The sequence below is a fragment of the Balearica regulorum genome, chromosome Z (genome assembly GCF_011004875.1).
Source record: "Balearica regulorum gibbericeps isolate bBalReg1 chromosome Z, bBalReg1.pri, whole genome shotgun sequence".
Classification (NCBI taxonomy): domain Eukaryota; kingdom Metazoa; phylum Chordata; class Aves; order Gruiformes; family Gruidae; genus Balearica; species Balearica regulorum.
In genome coordinates, this window is record NC_046220.1 from 45,382,904 (window position 1) to 45,404,176 (window position 21,273).

The following is a 21,273-nucleotide window of genomic DNA, read 5'->3' on the forward strand; positions in this document are numbered from 1 at the left end:
TCCATTTTTCATCTCACTCTTCACATTTCAACAGTCTCTCTTCTCAGTTTCCAGCCTACATAATTTGACTTTACAGAATATATCCACGTCTATGAGTGATAGATACACCAAGTCTCCAAGAGTCTTGTAACTGTGAAAGTGTGCCATCTGTAACAGTTTCGCACTGTAAGAAGACAAGGAGAAGAAACTGTGAAACTTGACTTCACAGTATGAAATCAGGAGAAATAAAGTCTTCCACACCAAAGTGGACAGTCACCTTGTACTTAAGTACAAGAAAAAGGTGCTGGGTGCAAAACCCTACAAGGATCTGTTCTGAAGAGTCTTCTGGTTTTGCAGCCCCAAAACAATTCCTCCAAAAACTCACAATGTAAAGAACAAAGTTCACATGCAAAGCTCTGAGAAAGGATTTCACATCCTTTTCAGTTCTGAACTGATGTGATGGCAACAAAGCTCAGAAGAATTTCAGCTACAAGGATGAAAGCATGCGAGTATATCTGCCACCACCAAAGCAGCAAATCCACTCAAATTCACTGAATTTAATACCAGCAGTTAGTCTGTCAAGCTCTGCAGTAGATGGAAGCTTGAGCAGATAGGTTTAATCATAGGTTTTAATATGGATGCAGCATATCTAGTGGTGTGCCCCAAGGGTCAGTGCTTGGTCTGGTCCTATTACAACATATTCATCAATGACCTGGTTGAGGGGACAGAGTGTACCCTCAGCAAATCGCTGATGGTGCTAAGCTGGGAGGAGTGGCCCACACACCAGAAGGCTGTGCTCCCATTCAGCGAGACCTGGACAAGCTGGAGAGCTGGGCAGAGAGGAACCATATGAAATTCAGTAAGGGCAAGTGTAGGGTCCTGCACCTAGGGAGGAATAACTCCAGGCACCCGTACAGGTTAGGGGTTGACCTGCTGGGAAGCAGCACTGCAGAGAAAGGACCAGGGAGTCCTGGTGGACAACGAGCTCCCCATGAGCCAGCAATGTGCCCTTGTGGCCAAGAAGGCCAATGGTATCCTGGAGTGCATTAAGAAGTGTGTGGCCAGCAGGTCGAGGGAAGATAGCTTCTCCCTCTCTACTCTGCCCTGGAGAGGCCACATCTGGAATATTGTGCCCAGTTCTGGGCTCCCCAGGTCCAGAAAGACAGGGAACTCCTGGAGAGAGTCCAGCAGAGGGCAACAGAGATGATGAGGGGACTGGAGCATCTGCTGTATGAGGAAAGGCTGAGAGAGCTGGGCCTGTTTAGTCTGGAGAAGAGAAGACTGAGAGGGGATCTCATCAATGCTTATAAATATCTAAAGGGTGGATGTCTAGAGGAAGGTGCCAGACTCTTCTCAGTGGTGCCCAGTGACAGGACAAGGGGCAATGGGCACAAACTGGAACACAGGAAGTTCCGTCTGAAAATGAGGAAAAACTTCTTCACTTTGAGGGTGACCAAGCACTGGAAGAGGCTGCCCAGAGAGGTTGTGGAGTCTCCTTCTCTGGAGATATTCAAAACCTGCCTGGACACGATTCTTTGCTACCTGCTGTATGTGATCCTGCTTTATCAGGGGGGTTGGACTAGATGACCTCCAGAGGTCCCTTCCAACCCCTACCAATCTGTGAATCTGTGAAGATAATGCAAATACATTTACACTGGCTCAACAGTCTTTTCTCACCTCATCTTGTACTTCACAGGTAATGTACAGGTAACACTAAGCACATGAAAGTAACTTTAAATATTTTAAATGTAATAGTTGAATTCTGTAATTAAATTCAAGTATAGGCAATGTTATAAAGTAGAGGATAATCATCTTATATGTGCACATTTGTGTTAAATTAAAATCCCATCACTTACCCTTGAAAAAAGTTTGTGATTAGTGGAACAAACCAGAGACTGGGGCAGCTTTTGGCTGGGGATACCATATCAAGAGTGAAAGAGCAGGTCAGAACTAGCTAGGATTTTAACACCACCACTGAAGAGATGGCAGGAAATACATGTTGAAGGACAATCATCTTCACTCTATATATACTTTCAACAGGTATGCATGGCTAGTTCTGTGCGGTTACAGTTATTGAATATTTTTTGCTAACATAACCTACAGAAAACACCACCAAAACTGCAAAAACAGCCATCAGGAACAGGGCAGAATAATTTGTATAAAGATGGAAAGATAATTATAAAGTAATCTTAAAAAAAAAAAAACAACCCACAAGCCACAAAGATGACCATTATTCTTTTAGAATCAAGTACACAAAAGATTAAATAATAGATAATTAGAAGTATTTACAAATGACAGAAAAATGGATAGCCCAGTTTTGTCTTTCACCTTGAGATTTCACATATGTTCAAATGATAGAACTGCTTTAAAGATATATAAATCATAGCCAGATCACAGAGACTAGAGTGATGTTAAAAATCAGCAATTCAAATTGCATTTTCTATTTTTGTTAAAAACACTTCATATCAAAAAGTAAAACATACTTTTCAGGAATAGTAATTCAGAAAGCATAAAACACTGACCTGAACCATTTTCACTAAGGAAAGGGGGTGAGGAAGCAGGGAGAGAACTCACTCCATGCTCCTAAACCTTAGAAATACGAGGCAGAACTGCCGCCCACTCAGTTATGTTGTATAACTGAATAAAGAAAAGCTGGGAAGAGCAGTGAAGTCAGCTGAAATGAAGCTGCCACTTTTGCCAGGCAGGCACTGTTTAGCCAACATTAGACACAGAAAATGGATAATTTTTGGTTTTGAAAGTTAAACTCCTGTCTAAGATCCACATAATACTTCAACTTTAAAAATGCCAAGCTTTCAACCTTTTCTTTGCTAAACAAAATAGCTGAACCCGAACCCTGCAGCACTCTGATACATGTGCAAATTTGAAGGTACAATTAAACTAATCCTCAACAAAAGCAAGTATGTTTGTTAATCAAGATTAATATGAACTAGAAAGTAATTCCCAAAGTAGTAAAAGTTTGGGGTCTTTTTATTCAACCTCTGGACAACTATTCCATAATTATTGGCTAAAGATCATAATAAACTAACTAAATAACAAGCAAAATGTCTGTAGCTTTAGAGAATTAGCTAAGTTTTTCAAGAGGTACTAAGTAAATGCTTGCTCGCCACTTTCCAGTGCTCCTTTCAAAACTGCAATGCTAATAGCAAGAAGGTATTTTTCTGAAAATTATTAATGAAATATTTTTGAAAAAACTTACCTCAGTTATTTTTGGAGGAGAACTGGTAGCAGGAGCACTTTCAGGCTTAGGAATGCTATCAATTAGCTCCAAGATACTTGTCAGCTTCTGGTCTGATATTTGGATAGAAAGTAAAGGCAGCTGACCAGACAGTTTGAACCTGTAAACAATCAAAGTTATCTTAAAACTATTTCATTCAAAATTTACATTAATTTTCTTCTGAAAAACACACAATACATATATGTATATATATGTATGTAATTTCTGTTGCACATACAAGAGTTAGTTAACCAGCAAATACCCAGTTATTAATGTAATTTATATTTCCATTTGATACAATGTCTTGTGGATCAGGACTGCAAATTCTACTAATAATTATTTCTGATTTCGCTAAAGCATGTTTTCCTTACAATGAGAAATTGTTCCCTCTTCTTTGTATATTTAATTTAAATACATGTAATAAATCACAATACCACCCTAACCAGATGTATACGATACAGAAGTTCATGATTTTCAGACTTCATTAAAGAGCTCAAAGCAAGAATGAAAAGCAGCAAGCCCTTAAAGAAAAGTCAAAGTTCCAACATCAGGTAAAAAGCTGCTGTACCAGTCATTTCAAGACTAGTAGATGACTCTACAGTATTATAATATCATCTGCAGAATACATCCTGGAAGCATTTGGAGACTGAACCAAACACAAAATTAACAAATTCAGCTGTTGTTGAGTTACGGTATCAACATGCTAGATTCAAAATGGTTACTTGCTCTTGGCGCAGGTTAAAGTATTAGTTATGATTAGTAACTCACTGTGGTGTACACTTATGTAATACCAAACTGCTGTCTGTGTCATTCATTACAGTTGTAGACAGTGCAGGCACTCAGAAAGAAGCAGCAGCTGATCTCCAAGAAATATTACTATCTCAGTGGAAGAAAAATTTGCTGATTTCTGGACACTAGCAGAAACTATTTACTGTCAAGTAAGTAACTATATGAGAATTCAGAACACAGAAATAATATCCTTTAGGGAAGAATTTCCCAGAATCAGTGTAGACACATAAACTGCCAAAAGGAGAAGCACACTTGGTAGTCAAGACAGACAGGTAGTACTACAACATCACAACGGGTATTGTCATTAAGAGCAGACACTCCTTTATCCACGTTATACTAGCATAACTTGGAGACACGTTGATTACAAAACTACATTAAAACGACATTCTGTTATATGACCACAGAAATTAAATCTCATTTTCCCTCCCTGGACTTTCTGACATAAAAAGACAGATTCCTGTGAGTTGTATTTCCCTTATCTCATCTTCTCCATCAAACAGAGAAAAAGTAAGGAGGGAAAGAATAAGATGTTTTGTAAAGCATCAAAATTCAGAATCTGACCTCCTAGCTTTCCAGAAGGTGGCACCATTACACCGTGCAATCATTGATCTGTGTTCACAATACACAACACTGGTAAGATACACTAATTTTAAGGTTTCTTTCTCTCTAAGCAAATCCTAGATTATTTGTAATTTTTATTTCAGAAACAGCCTCTTGATTGTGCTGATTGTGTTAAACAATTTCCTACAACAGTCTAGGTCTATTTTTATGCCATTAATTTTCTAAAGCGCCTAGCTAAAATCTGAATTTCCAACAGTGTTAAGAATGAAATAAGCATATGCTAGCTTGTCATAGCAGAAGAATATGATTCTTATTAACAACTTAATAAATCAAATTATCTTCTAATGCATTAATGTGCTAAACTGCAAGTACTTCAAAACTGATCAGATTTTTTTAGGTAGTAGTGTCCTTATCAGACATTATTGGAGATATGCTTTCCAAAATATATGCAAAGTTAATTTTTGCCATTTCACTTAGTGATCTCTAGCATCAATGTTTCATTGTTAACACTAACATACATTATCTTCTGATTGAGTAGAATTTCCATAACCAATAGTTTTTTTGCTAAATAGGCCTAAGTGCAAACTCAATGTATTAAGAGCTGTTTCCCTGAGAAGTGACATCTAGTAAGTAACAAGATGAATAACCTCAGTGAAAGACAGGGAGTATGACAGTACATTACTTTTCAGAATGCTTTTGTGACATTTATAAAAGAGATTTTTCTAAGTTCAGATTTTTTGCTCCTCAGAATTTTCAACAAGAACTGAAATGTAGCTATTAGAAAGACCTAATTAGAACAGGTATTAATATCATTAATAAAAATCTTGAAATGTATCATACATACTTATTTTATAACACTAACATTCTATCACCTCATCAGTATCTGGAAACTTCTTGAGTTTATTGTCTATTTTTCTTGATGAAGGTATTTTTTTCCAGGATTCACACATGGCTGATGTAAAATAGCGCAAGTACAATTAGATCCTTGATTTTATTTCCCCTAAAAAAAAGTCATTTTCCATAAAATTTCAAAATAGGAAGAAACCACATACTTGGGCATTCTTGCATCTGTAACAACCATAGCCCTGCTAAATTCCACCTTTACATCCAAGGGCTGCAAGATATGTTGAGATGAGTATTTCAGCTTCCGAGCTTCTTGCCAGTTCTCATCTAGAAGAGCAAAGAAAACCTACACTTTAAACATTGAAACATCATTACATATATCACAGAAGTATCTGATATTAATTAGTACATATATTGCTAAAATTCAGGTAACGCGATCTCTTTTACAGGTCTATCAATATACATATATTATACAAGATCTGAACTTCAGACATAGAAGACTACTTAATAATTTCTACTGTTCACATCTAAACACCTACCCAACCCATGCTGCGGAGTTCTTAACATGTTCTTAACAGTTCTTAACATGGATGGTACTGGGAGTTTAGGCTCTGTATTCCCCTCTGGAAGCAGAGGGTTAAGAAATAAATGCTTAAGACTGCTCTGGTTCTGACTCTTTCTCTATTGTTAGTTCCCAAACTTTTAAGTTTCCTTCAATAAGGGATTCTGATCCTTTCTTTACCCTCACAAAATCATCAAGCCTACAACTATAGGTGGATTCTACTTTAAATTTGGAGGGAAGCAAGGAAAAGGCACTGAAGGAAAACACCATAAATAAATTACACTCATATTTATTATGCAATAAATTAAGACATATTCAAAAATAAGGAATTATTTCTAAGTTTATTTAGCAAAAACTAAGGTGGGAATCTAAGGCCTAAAGGTATACTTTAGAAATTCGTAACATGTTCATAGGACTGAGTTTAGAACATGAGTTTAAAGAAGTATGTTCCAAAGATTCTCCATTGCTTCAGTTAAAACCACAAAAAGCGTACCAACCGCCAAAATATTTTTACTCATATAAAGATTACTTTCATGAATACTTACCATGCTTGCTGTACAGTAACTGTATACTGCTGAGCTGGATATCAAAACTGTCATAAGCTCTTGACATTATATCTTCAATAGTGCTTTGTCCTACTTTGAGTTCTGATAAATCAGAACGACTTTTGCTTTTCATCTTAAAAACAGTCACAAAAAACCATGTCAACTTCAAAAATATTAAAAGCTCTAATTCTACAAATACTTGATCCTACCACAACAAAAGATTAAATTTAAAGTCCTCATTATAAGGGCATAGAGTCTTACAAATATCACAGCAGAGGAGAGAACTAAAATTAGTAGCCTATATAAATACATTAACAAGTATCAAACTCTACTACTTCTTGAAGCAAATAAAATAAAAAATTAATTAAAATCTATGAAGTCTTATACAATATATTTTGTATAGAATAACTTCCTTTAATAAGTGGGTCATACCCCAAAGTGTAAAAATCTCAACCCCTTTGTAATCAGTAGAATAACTGTTCGGCGGTCTTATATATAAAAATATTACTGCATTGATCACCTCAGAAACATGAAAGTTATTTTTGAATCCTGTTGAATTTAGTTGTGGCATTACCCTGTTACATATTAGTCAAACAGAGTAAAAGGGAAAAGGGAGTTTGGACTGCTCATCATCAATGTTTAATGTCCTTTAATATCAGTCAACATCCCTTTAACTCAGCTTTCGGATGCCCATACTTCTTCGGTATTTCACATTTGCATGTACCCAATCTGCTGTCCAACTCTGACGAAATGTGGCTGTCCTTATCCTTAAATGAATCCATATCTGGTTTTGTCAGATCCAGATAATATTTAAGATAAGATTCCAAACCATGAAATAGGTTTAAATACTAGTGTCTAAGACACAGCATTTCTTTTTCCAGTGCTACTAAACATAAAAAGTAACTTGCAGATTGAAAATTCAGAATTACTAAATTAATATTGCCTAAGCAACCTTAATTAAGTCCACTTATGTATCTGCATTGAGACACATTTTTAATTTTATGTGCCTTTTTCCGTCTTGGGGCTTGACCTTATCCAGTATATAACTGAGGAAAAGAGACTATTTGTTTTGTATTAAACATACTCATTCAACGAATTACTTACATCTCACTTAAGCATATCTCACACAAAGTAAATACAGAATTAACAATCATATGCTGAGAAGCATCTAACTTTTCTCTTTTGGTATTGCCCGGTTCCTTCATCTTCCTTTCTAAGAAAGGACAGGAACCAATCCAAGAGTCACATTCACTATGAAAATTAATCATCCATTTCAGGAAAAAATCTGACACATTGACTGGAGTCTGATTTTGAAACGTATTCTTCTATGTATTACGCTGAGAGTAATTTCCCATGGGTGGAGTAGAGGAGGCGGCTGTTCTATTCCCCCCCTCCACTAGATCTAGGAGACTGTCTCAAGCACCCAACCAATATACAGATTGATTACTGAAGTCTATAAAGTGCCTACAAATGGCAAGCATTCAAAAGAGCTGATAAAATTATTAGTCACTTAAACAACTGATCTGATTGTAAATGCAAATTATTTTTAGTATCTACACAGCAATGTTTTCAACAATTCCACTTTCTGAAGCACCTGATATATTATTTTTTAACAAGCCCAAATGCAAGATCCTGCACATGGGTCACAGCAATCCCTCCTATCAATACAGGCTGGGGGATGAAGGGATTGAGAGCAGATTAAGCCCTGCAGAAAAGGACTTAGAGGTGTTGGTGGATGAAAAACTGGACGTGAGCCAACAATGTGCGCTCACAGCCCAGAAAGCCAACCGTGTCCTGGGCTGCATCAAAAGAGGCATGACCAGCAGGTCGAGGGAGGTGATCCTGCCGCTCTGCTCCGCTCTAGTGAGACCCCACCTGGAGTACTGCGTCCAGCTCCAGAGTCCTCTGTACAGGAAAGACATGGTACTGTTGGAGTGAGTCCAGAGGAGGGCCACAAAGCTGATCAGAGGGCTGGAGCACCTCTCCTATGAGGACAGGCTGAGAGAGTCGGGCTTGTTCAGCCTGGAGAAGGGAGGACTCCAGGGAGACCTTATAGCAGCCTTCCAGTACCTGAAAGGGGACCTACAGGAAAGCTGGAGAGGAACCGTTTACAAGGGCATGGAGTGACAGGACAAGGGGTAATGGCTTTAAGCTGAAGGAGGGTCGATTTAGATTAGATGTAAGGAAAAAAATTCTTCACTGTGAGGGTGGTGAGATACTGGAACAAGTTGCCCAGAGAAGCTGTGGATGCCCCCTCCCTGGAAGTGTTCAAGGCCAGGCTGGATGGGGCTTTGGGCAACCTGGTCTAGTGGAGGGTGTCCCTGCTCATAGCAGGGGGGTTGGAACAAGATGACCTTTAAAGGTCCCTTCCAACCCAAACTATTCTATGATTCTAACTGAAACCCACATGCTAAGAAAGCCAGTCTGTGGCAGAGACATAGAAAACTTACTTCACTTCAGCAAGATCTTAAGCTTTCAAACAAATTCTTATGAAAAAAGCAGATAAGGTCGTCTAAACAGATAGTAAGTGGCAGAATCATTCTTACCCAGAGTACAAGTTTAAAAATAAAATAAATTGCCTGTATACATGTAAGATCATCTGTCCTGAATGAATACAAGTTCACCAATGAGTAAGACGATTGCTAATGATATGTAGGATCAGTCTCTTCTATGATTTTATAGTGCTAAATTATAATTTTAAATACATCATTATACCACCTTTTTGACTTTTCGCTTGCATGAAGTATCTCAAACATCTCCAGTTTTATCCAAGTTATTTTATAAATTGCCAATATGTTTACTTTTCTCATTTTAAAGTAAACTGAGTGACGAAAAGGTGATTGATAACAAGAATAATAGTACTATTAAAAATAAGATGACCATTTAATCATGTAAGTAAAAAGTTTACTATTTGATACTCCAAAGCAAAAAAGTTCTTAGACATAACATTCAAACTATCAACAGTAGTTTCATTCCAGGGGAGGATTATTTTCTAACAGTTCTTTCGGGTTCAAAGAAACTACTGAGAACAGTTCAATAATTTATGTCTTGACTGGAAAGCAGTTTAAAAGAAAAACCTAATACATAAAACTGCAAGAGGAACTTTGACTTAATCAGTACCACAAAGTACATATTAAGAAACTGGAAATCACATAAAAGCTGAACTATCATTTTCAGTAAGTTATTCCATTAGGTAAATACATACCTTAAGACTACCAAGATCCAGAAGTAGTAAATTTGACATACAGTCATAGAATCCTTTTTGTGGAACAATGATGTATGAAGCCATGAGGTTAATTTTGAGGTCAAGAACTTTCTGGGTTTCAATAACATACAACAAACCTGAAAAATAATATAATTAGTAAATAAAAAGTAATACAGAAGCTATGGAATTAAAAGAAGCTATAAAAAGAAATTCAAGCCTAACTTTAAATGAGCTGTGTTGCTAGATAACTACATTTAATTACAGGTACAGATGCTCTTCAGATTTCTTCTGAACGAATAATTATAGGCAGTCTTTAAAGAAGGACCAAGTAGACGAAATTATGATAGCAAACACTGGTAATGGACAAGTAGAGACAGTAACATGACATATGCAAATCCAAAAAAGTTTCATGCTGAGCAGAGATTTAATGAGAAGAACTGGAATGCGTACTGCAACTTGGCAATTGCTGAGGTAACCCCTTGTGCTCTGAGGATTCAGAAATTTAATTGAATGCTTCCAGGGATGGGGCATCCACAACCTCTCTGGGCAACCTGTTCCAGTGCCTCACCATCCTCATTGTAAAAAATTTCCTCCTTATATCCAGTCTAAATCTACCCCCCTTTACTTTAAAACCATAACACCTTGTCTATTTGCAACACCTTGTCTATATCCAATGAGGAATTTCTTCCTTACATCTAATCTAAATCGACCCTCCTTCAGCTTAAAGCCATTACCCCTTGTCCTGTCACTCCATGCCCTTGTAAACGGTTCCTCTCCAGCTTTCCTGTAGGTCCCCTTTCAGGTACTGGAAGGCTGCTATAAGGTCTCCCTGGAGTCCTCCCTTCTCCAGGCTGAACAAGCCCGACTCTCTCAGCCTGTCCTCATAGGAGAGGTGCTCCAGCCCTCTGATCAGCTTTGTGGCCTCCTCTGGACTCACTCCAACAGTACCATGTCTTTCCTGTACAGAGGACTCTGGAGCTGGACGCAGTACTCCAGGTGGGGTCTCACTAGAGCGGAGCAGAGCGGCAGGATCACCTCCCTCGACCTGCTGGTCATGCCTCTCTTGATGCAGCCCAGGACACGGTTGGCTTTCTGGGCTGTGAGCGCACATTGTTGGCTCACGTCCAGTTTTTCATCCACCAACACCTCTAAGTCCTTTTCTGCAGGGCTTAATCTGCTCTCAAACCATTCTCTGCCCACCCTGTAGTTGTGCTTGGGATCGCCCCAACCAATGTGCAGGACCTTGTACTCGGCCTTGTTGAACTTCATGCAGTTCACATGGGCTCACCCCTTGAGCCTGTCAAGGTCCCTCTGGATGGCATCCCTTCCCTTCAGCATGTTGACTGCACCACACAGCTTGGTGTTGTCGGCAAGCTTGCTGAGGGTGGACTCAATCCCACTGTCCATGTCGCCCACAAAGATGTTAAAATACCATCTTCCCCTGGTAATTTTGTAAGTTTCAGTCTAAATTTTACAAGCAATGCACAGCATATTTTTAGAAATTTTCATCAGGCTTCTCATTTGTGAACAAGTGTTTAGATTACTATGGGCAAGTCATCATTCTTGTGAAGCTAAGAGTCATTAGATATACCTCTAAAGTAATGCTATGCTTAAAGTATAATACACACATAGCATGATGTCGTATTTCGACAAAAAAATGAATCATGATCAGAACCAGAGTATTCAGTAATGAGCAGAAAACCAAGCATATTGAATCTAAGCAAATTTTTATCAAATTAATCTCGGGAATGAACTCTGGTATCAATATATACAGTATTGCTGGAGAAGTTTCTGATAGGAGAGACAAGCAAGTTGATCCACTTAACTTTGACTGGTTAATCTGACATTAGTCCTTAATTAAACAGTTCAGTCAAAGAAGAATGCATGAACTAACGAACAGAAATATAATTGATGCCTGATTTCAGTCCTGACACTAGCTTGATAAAAGCAACCGATTAAATATACATTATGTCTGAGTTTTCTGTAACTTCTCTCACTTATCACTGCACATTCAGATTTTTAAATGCAAAATTTAAATATTAATAGGTTACAAATTTAAATGAGGTTAAAAAAAATATTCTTTTTTTTTTTTTTTTTTTAAAGAATTTACATATGAAATCTCCCCTTAGCATCCTCTCCCATTCACAGCCAGAGACATGACACCATACTAGACACACCTCTGATCTAGAAAGCCTCAGACATCGTTACTGGAACAAGTTAATTCCCCAGATCTCTGTGCTAGTCTTAGAAGTATTCACCATTTTCATTCATGTGCCAAAATCTAAGATCTCTAGAGATAAAAAGCTAAGATGAAATGAAAACTAGAGGAAAGACTTTAATGCTGAGTAACTGGAAGACAGACAAATATAGTTTATATGACTTGATCTAAGTCAGTCCAGATCAAAATCAACATTCATCGAGGAATAAAGTGGAAAACACATATGCAAAGGCATATAGTGTCCTGAAAAGCAACAACTCTGTAAAGGATTTAGCAGTTTCATTAGAAGACCAATATCTCAGTATCAGGTTTTAAAGTCTATGAAACAATTAAGGCCATTTAGATACTTAAATGAACAAACCAGAGAAACTGGAACTAACAAACTGTTTTGAATTCTGCACAGAGTACAACAGAGTAAATACTGAAACCTCAGGGCTTGGAGCATATTTTAGAAAAGAAGTTGAAGTTGAAAAAGATACAGACATAAAATTATGCAATACCTAGAACAAATGCTTTATAATGACAGTGAAGAATTCAACTTATTTAGGTGTTGTGTTAGAACGCTATGACTTGGATCCACGCATCTCCATATGGAGAGATACAATATTTTCATACTCTTAGAATCTAAAATTTGCCTCAGTGTGCGACTTGAGCTTGCAGCACTTGCCTGTTGATGTTTTTTCACGGAACTCTTCAAGCTTCATCAGAGTTGCTGATGTCAATTGCTCTAAATGTACATCTTTTGGAGGCCTGAAGAAATCCACTAAGCTATTTATTGTCATCTATTAAAATAAAGCAAAAATAATACACGACAAATTTACTATTAAGTAAGATTTTTCAAGATATATAACTTATTCAAATATTTACTTACCGCATCATACACTATTTCCAGCGGCTGTGATTCTATTCTAAGCCTCTGATCTGCTTTCTCATCCAAAGGATTGGTCTCAAACATTATGCTTAAGAGTGAGGTACTCCTGTCCGAATAGACCGTTCGAGAAGATAGGAGACAGGGTGTACACTTTTCTCGGGACATGCCTGTAACTTCAAGTGAGGTAATTTCTGTTTCAAACCTGTAAAGAAAAGTAAATAGCACGTTCAGACATAATATCCATTTGGCTAGGGACAATTAGATGGTACGACTATAAGGAATGATCTGAAAGGAGAAAAAAAAAAAAGGAAAAAACCAACAACAACATATCTACTCTACCTCAAATATAAATAGCTTAGTCTAGGGATATAACACATATATCCATGTGTTAACTGTTTTCCATTTCATTATCTTTTGTGTCTATTAGTCACCCTTGAGTAGATAAGAAACGGGGTCCAAGTTATTCACTTCATATACTTTGCATGAGGACAGGCGTCAGGGCAGGGAAGAGACATGCAAACAGGAATTCTGTAGTATGAGCTCAGGAATTAGACGGTACAGTTCATACAGGGGAACAGAGATACAGCAGAGAGGAAAGGGTTTCAATGCAGAGAAATAAAAGCAACACCACAAGAGGAGCACAAGATTAATAGCCTCATTACTCCGAGAAAGTATTTTCTAGGTGTTGGGTTTATTTTTTTTTCCATACCCTGTCCACTTCTAACAGCTCTCTGTTGAAGATCTTTATCTCCCAACATTCAACGGGAGGTGTTTCACTGTAAAAATCTAGCATTTTCTTTCTTTTTCTCAGTATGATAGCATTATTAGGGCCATACAGATGCACAGGGGAACAAATAGAAAAGCTGCAAGATCAACAGTATCTTCATATCATACATAGATTATACTAATATACCCCAAAGTAGAGGGGACAAGGTTTAAAACAGGAAGGCCACTGTCCCCAGATTTTTAAGTCATTACATTTAAAATGAAAATAAAATATTTTATATCACTGCTTTTCATCATCTCCTGTGAGGCAACAAAACCAAGCTAAAAATGATCAGTTACAGCTTTCTTCTCCAAATCTAAAAGCTCGACTGAAAACTCCAGAACTTTTCAGTCATGTTAAATGCCTACACACAAGCAGTTACAAGATCACCTTGCCCAGATTAATTTTCAAAGAAGTAAATTTTCAAAGCAAGAAACAAGTTAATAACTGGATTGCTTGTATGTAACAAAGTTAAACTGGGGGAAAAAAAAAAAAGAAAAAAAAAGGAGAAAATCTGTGTTGGCACACAAATTTCTGAAGATGGAGAGAACTTAAATCACGGAAAGAATATTCATTCACTTTGTTCATCAGCTGCAGGATGATTCTGCTCCCAAACTGCACAAGAAATGACAGTGAAAAATGGAAGTTAAACATCATAATAGAGCCTTAAAATCCCTTTAGCATTAGCACTGACATTTCATGAGAAGCAAAAAACCAGTCTGATAGTGAAAGTTCACCTTATTGCTTGTGCACCTGGTCGTTGGGTAAATACTGTACTCAAGCCAGTTAATGCGAATTCTACCAGCTCAGGACTTTGCTTGTTTTCTCTTATTGATATAGACATGCTTAATAACTTCACAGAGAACTTCATGGCTTCATACTAGATATGCAGGAAAAACAACAGCGGATTATAAAACATGTTAATGTACATTTCCATGTAGTTTATGAAGAGATGAAAACCACAAATACCAGTTTGATACTATTTTTCTAGTGCTATAAATAGCTTATATCATAGCTAATGTAAAAGTCATTCCCAAATGGTTACTACAAAGAGGCAGTGTTACAGTAAGAGTAGACTATGCTTACAAACACAGGTCCTTGGCGTCCCTACACCACATTTTGAGATAAATGGCCTCTGACATAGAGCGGGAAGGCAGTCCATTGTACCATGCATGGTATCTCACATAAAGATGACTTATCAAACTATTTCTGAATGGTTCAAAAATGATGCTATTCCCCACCACAGTCCTTCAATCACCTCTTTCCTTATATGCTCACCTACTCTACCTCATGTACTATCAATCATATTTAAGACTCCAGCAAATCACTTAGTGCACTTTCTTAAAAAGTTTCTGAATACTGTAAGAGGATATATGAAGCATTTCATACCTTAAACAACAACACTCTACTTATATGATTTTATTCTAGCTTGAGTGAACACAATTTCATTCTGAACTTTTTCAGAATACCCAAAGTAAGCTCTATAACCACTCTCTTGAAACTCTAAGAATGCTCTGCCCTGCACAATGCCAGCATGCAGTAACTTAATTAGAGAGCGTCAGAACAGTATTCAAATATAGAGACAGAGCTTCAAGTAATTCAATAAGTAATTTTCTATCATCTTTAGATTTTTATCAGTAGCTAAAGCTACCAATTGTTTGGTATCATAGTCAGTTATGACTTACTGATTTTGGAAGGGTTGGATCCACAGCTGTTTCACTGTATCCAATTGCTGCATAAAGTTTAGCCTTCTCTTCACATGTCATCAGCTCTTCAAGACCTGTCACATTGCAAGAGATCAGTTGAACTCAATACAGTATCTGAAAAATGCAAATACTCTTATACTCTTTCCAGTGCTTGGTAGGTGTATAACATACAATAAATACTGTCAACATTGTCCTGAACTAGTAAAAGCAAAAACACTGAGGTTTCAAAAGCAAAGTTTTGAGTCTCCTAAAACATGCTTTAAAATGCAGTTATACTTTTATTCTAACCTACTCTATTTCCTAGCTTGCTAACAATAGAAACAGTCTTTTTTGTTTACCTTCCGTGTTTCACAACCTTTACTAGGTGCCCTGTACTTAAGTGAATCAAACTCTAATGCATTGCATGAAATAGCCAAATTATAAAAAGAATGGAAGTAAAACCGTTTACATTCCATTAACTGCTACTGTTTTCTAGCTACTGTTTTCTTTCTTCAAACCCGCATACACAGTACACTATACAGACAAATGTGAAAACTGTGGCAGAAGAAAGCACAACTGTGGAAGGAATTGTAAGATACTTCTGTAATATGCAATTAACAACTTCATCAGCAAAAAAAGGCTAAGAGAAAATGTAAACATCAATAATCCGATAGCCCAAAGTTCCATTGCTAGGGACCTATTATTCTAACAAGTAATTTTTAATACTAGAAAAAAATACCCATAAATGAACATACTTGAACCTTTTACTTCTGGTTTTTGTTCATCCTTTTTTTCACCTGACCAGCTCCATATCCAACTAAACCAGCCACCAGAATTTTCATCATCTTGTTTTACTCCTGGTCTGTAGATTTTTAATCCAGCCTTAGTTGCCTGAAATTTAAAAAAATATTCAAACAAGTAATTTTATTCATGCTTCTTTCTTCATTTCCTAAGAAAAATACAAGGCCAAGGCATGCTCTAATACATCAAAACATCATTAGATAATCACTGAAAAGGCTACATGTTATTTTTTAGTGACAGTGCATTGTCAGACCAATTCTCACTTCCATAAAATCAACTACCAATATGAACAAAAAGAGAAAGCAAAAGGTAGCTGATTTTAAGTTAATACGTATTTCTTATATAGCAGATTTTCTCCCTGGCTCTCACCACCAAAAAAAAAAAAATCCACAATATTATATAGCGCTCTACATTACAACAATGGACTTAAAAGGAATAATTAAAAATACGTATGTAAGCAACTTACATATGTAAGCCAGCACAGGTGATATTTTAAATGATCCCTATAATTTTCATTTCAAGATAGATTTCCAAAGCAATAATTTTTTAAAAAAAAATCATCACTGTTGTAGTAGAATATTTACTCTAAGGCATAAAGAAAACTATTCCTGGATCTGACACATATAGCTAGAACAGTAAGGGAGCTCTTCCTTCTCCCACATTCATTATTTCAACAACTAGGGGATGTTCTGCCTGATGCCAGTGATGATTCCAATACTGGGTCATCACAGCAGGTGCAAACCTCATCCAGACTTGACCACTGAAAGTTTGGCAAAAGGGATGGCAAATGACCTTCAGGCAATTTAAGAGACAGAGAACTTCTCAAAACTATAGTGGACCACAGAAACTAATTCTTTATCTTCATGACTAATATGATCTGAAAAGATATAAACACTTGCAGATAAGCCCTGAATTTAGAGGTGCTCCAGTGAATGTGATACCCAAAGTGAGTGAGACAGGGATCCCTTCTCAGCATTCAAAAACCCCAAGATCTCACTGCAACACAATTAGGGAAAGCAGTTGGCTATAAATCAGAACTTTTTAGGGACCTATCATATCTATCCACCTACAGGCCAATGGAAGGCAGGACTCACCACAGAAACATAAAGGCTTCTGAACTGATACTATTGATTCATCTCAAAGAGATGATGCAGAATGCGAGCTAAACAGCACAAGGCCTCAAAAAGTTTGAACAAAATCCTCCAAAGTCCTCTTTATAAAGGATACTAAGCTATCAAGCAGATGTTACAGAGCGAACGGTCCAAGGAAAGAATGGACAGAGACTCAGAAAAAAGGGCTGTTAAACCTTGAAATTAGGTTTCTAGGACACCAAGGAGTTGGTGTTGAAGGACAACTGCCATGGAGAATAAGTGATGCTTAAAACTATCATCCTCTACTTGTCTGAGGCAGCAGCTGGCACCAGAGTCCAAGGTAAGTACGGCTACAGACAGAAGGGAGGGGAACTTCATCCTTCCGCAAGGATGAAGACAACATTTGTGCAGTGTGGGAACTAAAGAAATTTCCTGAACAAATCCTGTTGAGCTTTCCTTGCTCTCCATTTACAATGGTTTAGTAATGAATACGGTCATAGTTTGTGGAAAAATTACTCATCAAGGTGAACTGTTGATGACTGTGTTTTAGTCACTGTGTTTGACTAAAAGAAAGGGAGAACCAAGAGCATCATCCTGTGTTGTGATTTAGGTGAATCTTCTATAAAGTCTTCTCTAGATTGAAAGCACAAAATTTCTCAAGCAATCTGATACAGAGACTTGATGCTTGGCTCACTAAAGCTGGTGTTTGGTATTTCGGGCACTAGTGATAAAGATTAAAAAGTGGCCTAAGGTTTGGAATATAAAGTTCTTACCACAAAGTTCCCAGAAGATCAGATGGTACTGTGTTCACAAATGTGAGTTCTGGGGAGCTTGATTTCAAGGTCTGGAGAAAAGGAAGTCCTTGAAATTCAACTCTAAGGTATGTTTTTAATGAACAAAAAGTTTAACAAACAGTAAGGTCCTTTATCTGGCTTTATTCAACCCACATCTAAGGGGTGTTCCTTTACATTCCTAGTAAACTTACGGCTGTCAGAATACCAAGCTAATAGCAGATTTGCCTCTTACAAGTCCTTTGACACCTTTTTCAGATATATGACCTGGTAACAACAAGAGAGAGAGATTCTGACAGATAGATGGAGGTAGAACAAAGTTTAGAATCGTTGTGACCTGATTTTCAATACTTGGAAATAAATTCAGAGACTTAGCTAGCAGGTCTTTCAAGATGCTTTTCTAACACTTTGCAAATGCAAGGCTTAAAGCCCAAACAAATGAAAATTCATTTGCTTGCAACCTACTTTAAGCACTACAGAAACCTGTCTTAAAACTCAGGACTGGAAGATGGTCAGGAATGTAGTATGACATAACCTTTTGCAAGTAGCATGGTCTCACTGGAGAAAAGAAGAATAAAATTAGACAGGAAATTCTTTGGGATCTCCTTCACCTTGGAAAAAACAGGAGGAAAAAGAAACTGAAAGAACTATACAGCACAAGATAAAAACATGCCAAAATTAAATGAGAATTAAAACAAAACAAACAAAGAGAAACCCTTCTTGTGAAAAGCACTCCAATTCAGCCAAACAACTGAAGGGGAGGGATATGAACGTGTCTTCTGGTTCTGTAAAACTCTGAATAATGATCATATAAGCATCCAAATGTGAATGTACATACAGACAACTAGAAGGAAAAATCACATTTATGGATTCCTGTTTAGAGTCTTGGTTTAGAAGCACCGTATTTATCACCGCAGCAACTGAGTTCAGACCATACTTAATATACTCCACCAAAAAAAATTAAAATAAAATTTCTCTCAAGCACTGCCATAAGAAATGATTGACGTTCATGAAGTTTAATTATCAATACATTATTTCAGATTCTAAACTTCATATTCTGCTTTTTTTTAGTCACATTCATTATTAATGGAGAAAGACCCCTTCACAGATTTCAGAAAACCTATAGATTTCACTTCAGTCTCCTGGAATGATGCTCAGACACTACATTAAAACTAAGCAGTACATCAACCTAGGAAAAACAAGGCTAACAAATTAAGTGTAAATATTCAAGTCACATTATCTTAATGACTTAAGTCTTGTGAAAATTATCTACTTAAAGGTATTCTGCATTTACTGTGTTCCAAATAACTTTTGCCAACAGTAACAAAAGGTCAATATACTATACATACAGGTGTTCCTACATAATAGGGTATCAGGAAAGAAAGGAATAAACTAATAGGCTAGGCTGTTGGGGGGAGGAAAAAAAAAAACCCACACAGAAGATTTGGGTATAATCGCTTCCAACTTGACTTATCCTACTATCCTTTGACCATATTTTCCACAGTGCATCTTCCTTACCAAAAGTGGAAAGAAATTTATCCCAGATCAAATATTTTGAAGAAGCAGTACATGGAGCTATTTAATTTTTGCTTAATTACAAGCTGAAAGTAACTATGCCTTATTATAACAAACAAAGTAGAAAGACTATATGACGCACAATTCAGTCACCAGAACTAAAATGCATCTCCTAAAATCTCCACAACCTCATCTTGCAGTTATTCTTAGACTCATTTAAATGATGAAATTTTACCTCAACTTCCGCTTGTTGCCTTGCTAGAGTGATGTTAAAAATATCCAAGGCCTTTTCGAATTCCTAGAAAGGAGGTGAGAATTATTTTTGGACAATTTCAATTGCTTAGATTTCATGGCTCGGTTTTATAGGAAATGACAGCAAGCACCTATTTCAGTGCAACCCAAGTTTATCTGCTCAAGCTGAAAGCTTAAAATAAACCCGGAAAAGAAAAGCACATCAGTTTAAGTTTTCCTTCACTGCAGTTACTAATTTAAAAAAATTGTCTAATATATTTGTTAATACTACTCACAGAGAAAGGTACTGATGAAGTCGCAAGTCTGGCCACTGAAAATTTTATTTTAACTTACTACTGACTTAGGAACATGTAAAGATTTAAGTTTAAGAAAATAGCAAGATAAACAATATTTAAGCCTTTAATGGAAAATGGCTAACCTCCAACAATTTTAAGATTTCTTCATTAGGTTTTTTTGATGTTATCTTTGTTTTATACATCTCTTTATAGCTCTTCACTTGTTTCCTATGGTACCGAATATGTTCCCATGACCACATTTGGAGCTTAGGTTGAACATTTACTTCAAGGATGCCATAAATAACATATTTCCACCTAAAAAAGACAAATTAAGTATAGCTTACATTTCTTTCGGTATATTGAAGAGACACCTAGAGCGATGCAGACTCCCGCTAAATACAACTTCAAGTTGTGAAAAAGTGAAATCCCTTGTCTAATATCACATTTCTGATCAGTAGAGAAACCTAAGAATTTTTTTTTCCACACAAAGTTGACAGGTGGTTATTTCCTAAAATTAAAAAGTAATCTTGTACAAAAAGTGCTCGCAAATATATATGTGTGTCTGTGTGAATAATCAAAACATTTGTAAGGAATCTTCTGAAAAAAAATCAAATCTCTGCCATTTGTGCTGAAAAGGTTTGCCTCTTTTTAGGTAATAGCTGTGTTCATGTAAAAGTACCTAACACATAATGGGGTCTCCTTCATTAAAGCAGAGTTAGGATATTAAAATACTATCAGACTTAAGTTTCTGATAACGGTCTTTAAGAAAGCAAATGCAGGCTTTCAAATACTGTTTTCTCACATTTGGTTTGAGGTCCACACCAATGTTTTTTTACTACTAGCTTAAGAAAAAACAAAAACAGACTGTTTCAGAAGGAAATGACTTCTAACCTCCTTACATAAGAAACAATCCCTTGGTAATTATTTCAAATGAATAACCAACAAATTATTTTCAAAGTCTGAGGTTGCCTACCATGTCTTGGCATTGTTGTGCAATGGAACATCAGGTCTGTACTTCCTGTATGGCAGATTTCGAGTCATCATATCAATAGATTCAAGAAGCTCCATAACACTGAAGTACTAAAAAAAAAAAAAAAAAAATCAAACTGAATATTATCATCTGAGAACAACGTGAATCAAGCTTCCCTTTAAAAAGAATATAATTTACAAAAAAACAAAACAAGACTAACTAGTCAATTGATTCTGTATGTTTATTATAAAATTTCAGCCTGCTTTTCTCATTATTCTTGCAAACTAACTTCTTTACCACATTACATATAACTTCAGAA

At 36.7% G+C, this 21,273-nt stretch overlaps 1 protein-coding gene across 2 annotated transcripts in view; it reads right to left on the bottom strand.

The window, feature by feature from the left end:
* VPS13A (vacuolar protein sorting 13 homolog A) overlaps positions 1 to 21,273 on the bottom strand; it is a 109,446-nt gene that overhangs the window by 71,099 nt on the left and 17,074 nt on the right. For both annotated transcript variants that reach the window (XM_075740885.1, XM_075740887.1), the window contains exons 12-23: positions 20,958 to 21,064; positions 20,128 to 20,299; positions 19,693 to 19,755; positions 16,015 to 16,150; positions 15,260 to 15,354; positions 14,312 to 14,454; positions 12,809 to 13,010; positions 12,605 to 12,719; positions 9,720 to 9,856; positions 6,515 to 6,647; positions 5,617 to 5,734; positions 3,197 to 3,335 (exon numbers count right to left, since the gene is read on the bottom strand). In XM_075740885.1, the coding sequence (XP_075597000.1) occupies positions 3,197 to 3,335; positions 5,617 to 5,734; positions 6,515 to 6,647; positions 9,720 to 9,856; positions 12,605 to 12,719; positions 12,809 to 13,010; positions 14,312 to 14,454; positions 15,260 to 15,354; positions 16,015 to 16,150; positions 19,693 to 19,755; positions 20,128 to 20,299; positions 20,958 to 21,064 (1,560 nt within the window). The remainder of the gene's footprint in view (positions 1 to 3,196; positions 3,336 to 5,616; positions 5,735 to 6,514; positions 6,648 to 9,719; positions 9,857 to 12,604; positions 12,720 to 12,808; positions 13,011 to 14,311; positions 14,455 to 15,259; positions 15,355 to 16,014; positions 16,151 to 19,692; positions 19,756 to 20,127; positions 20,300 to 20,957; positions 21,065 to 21,273) is intronic.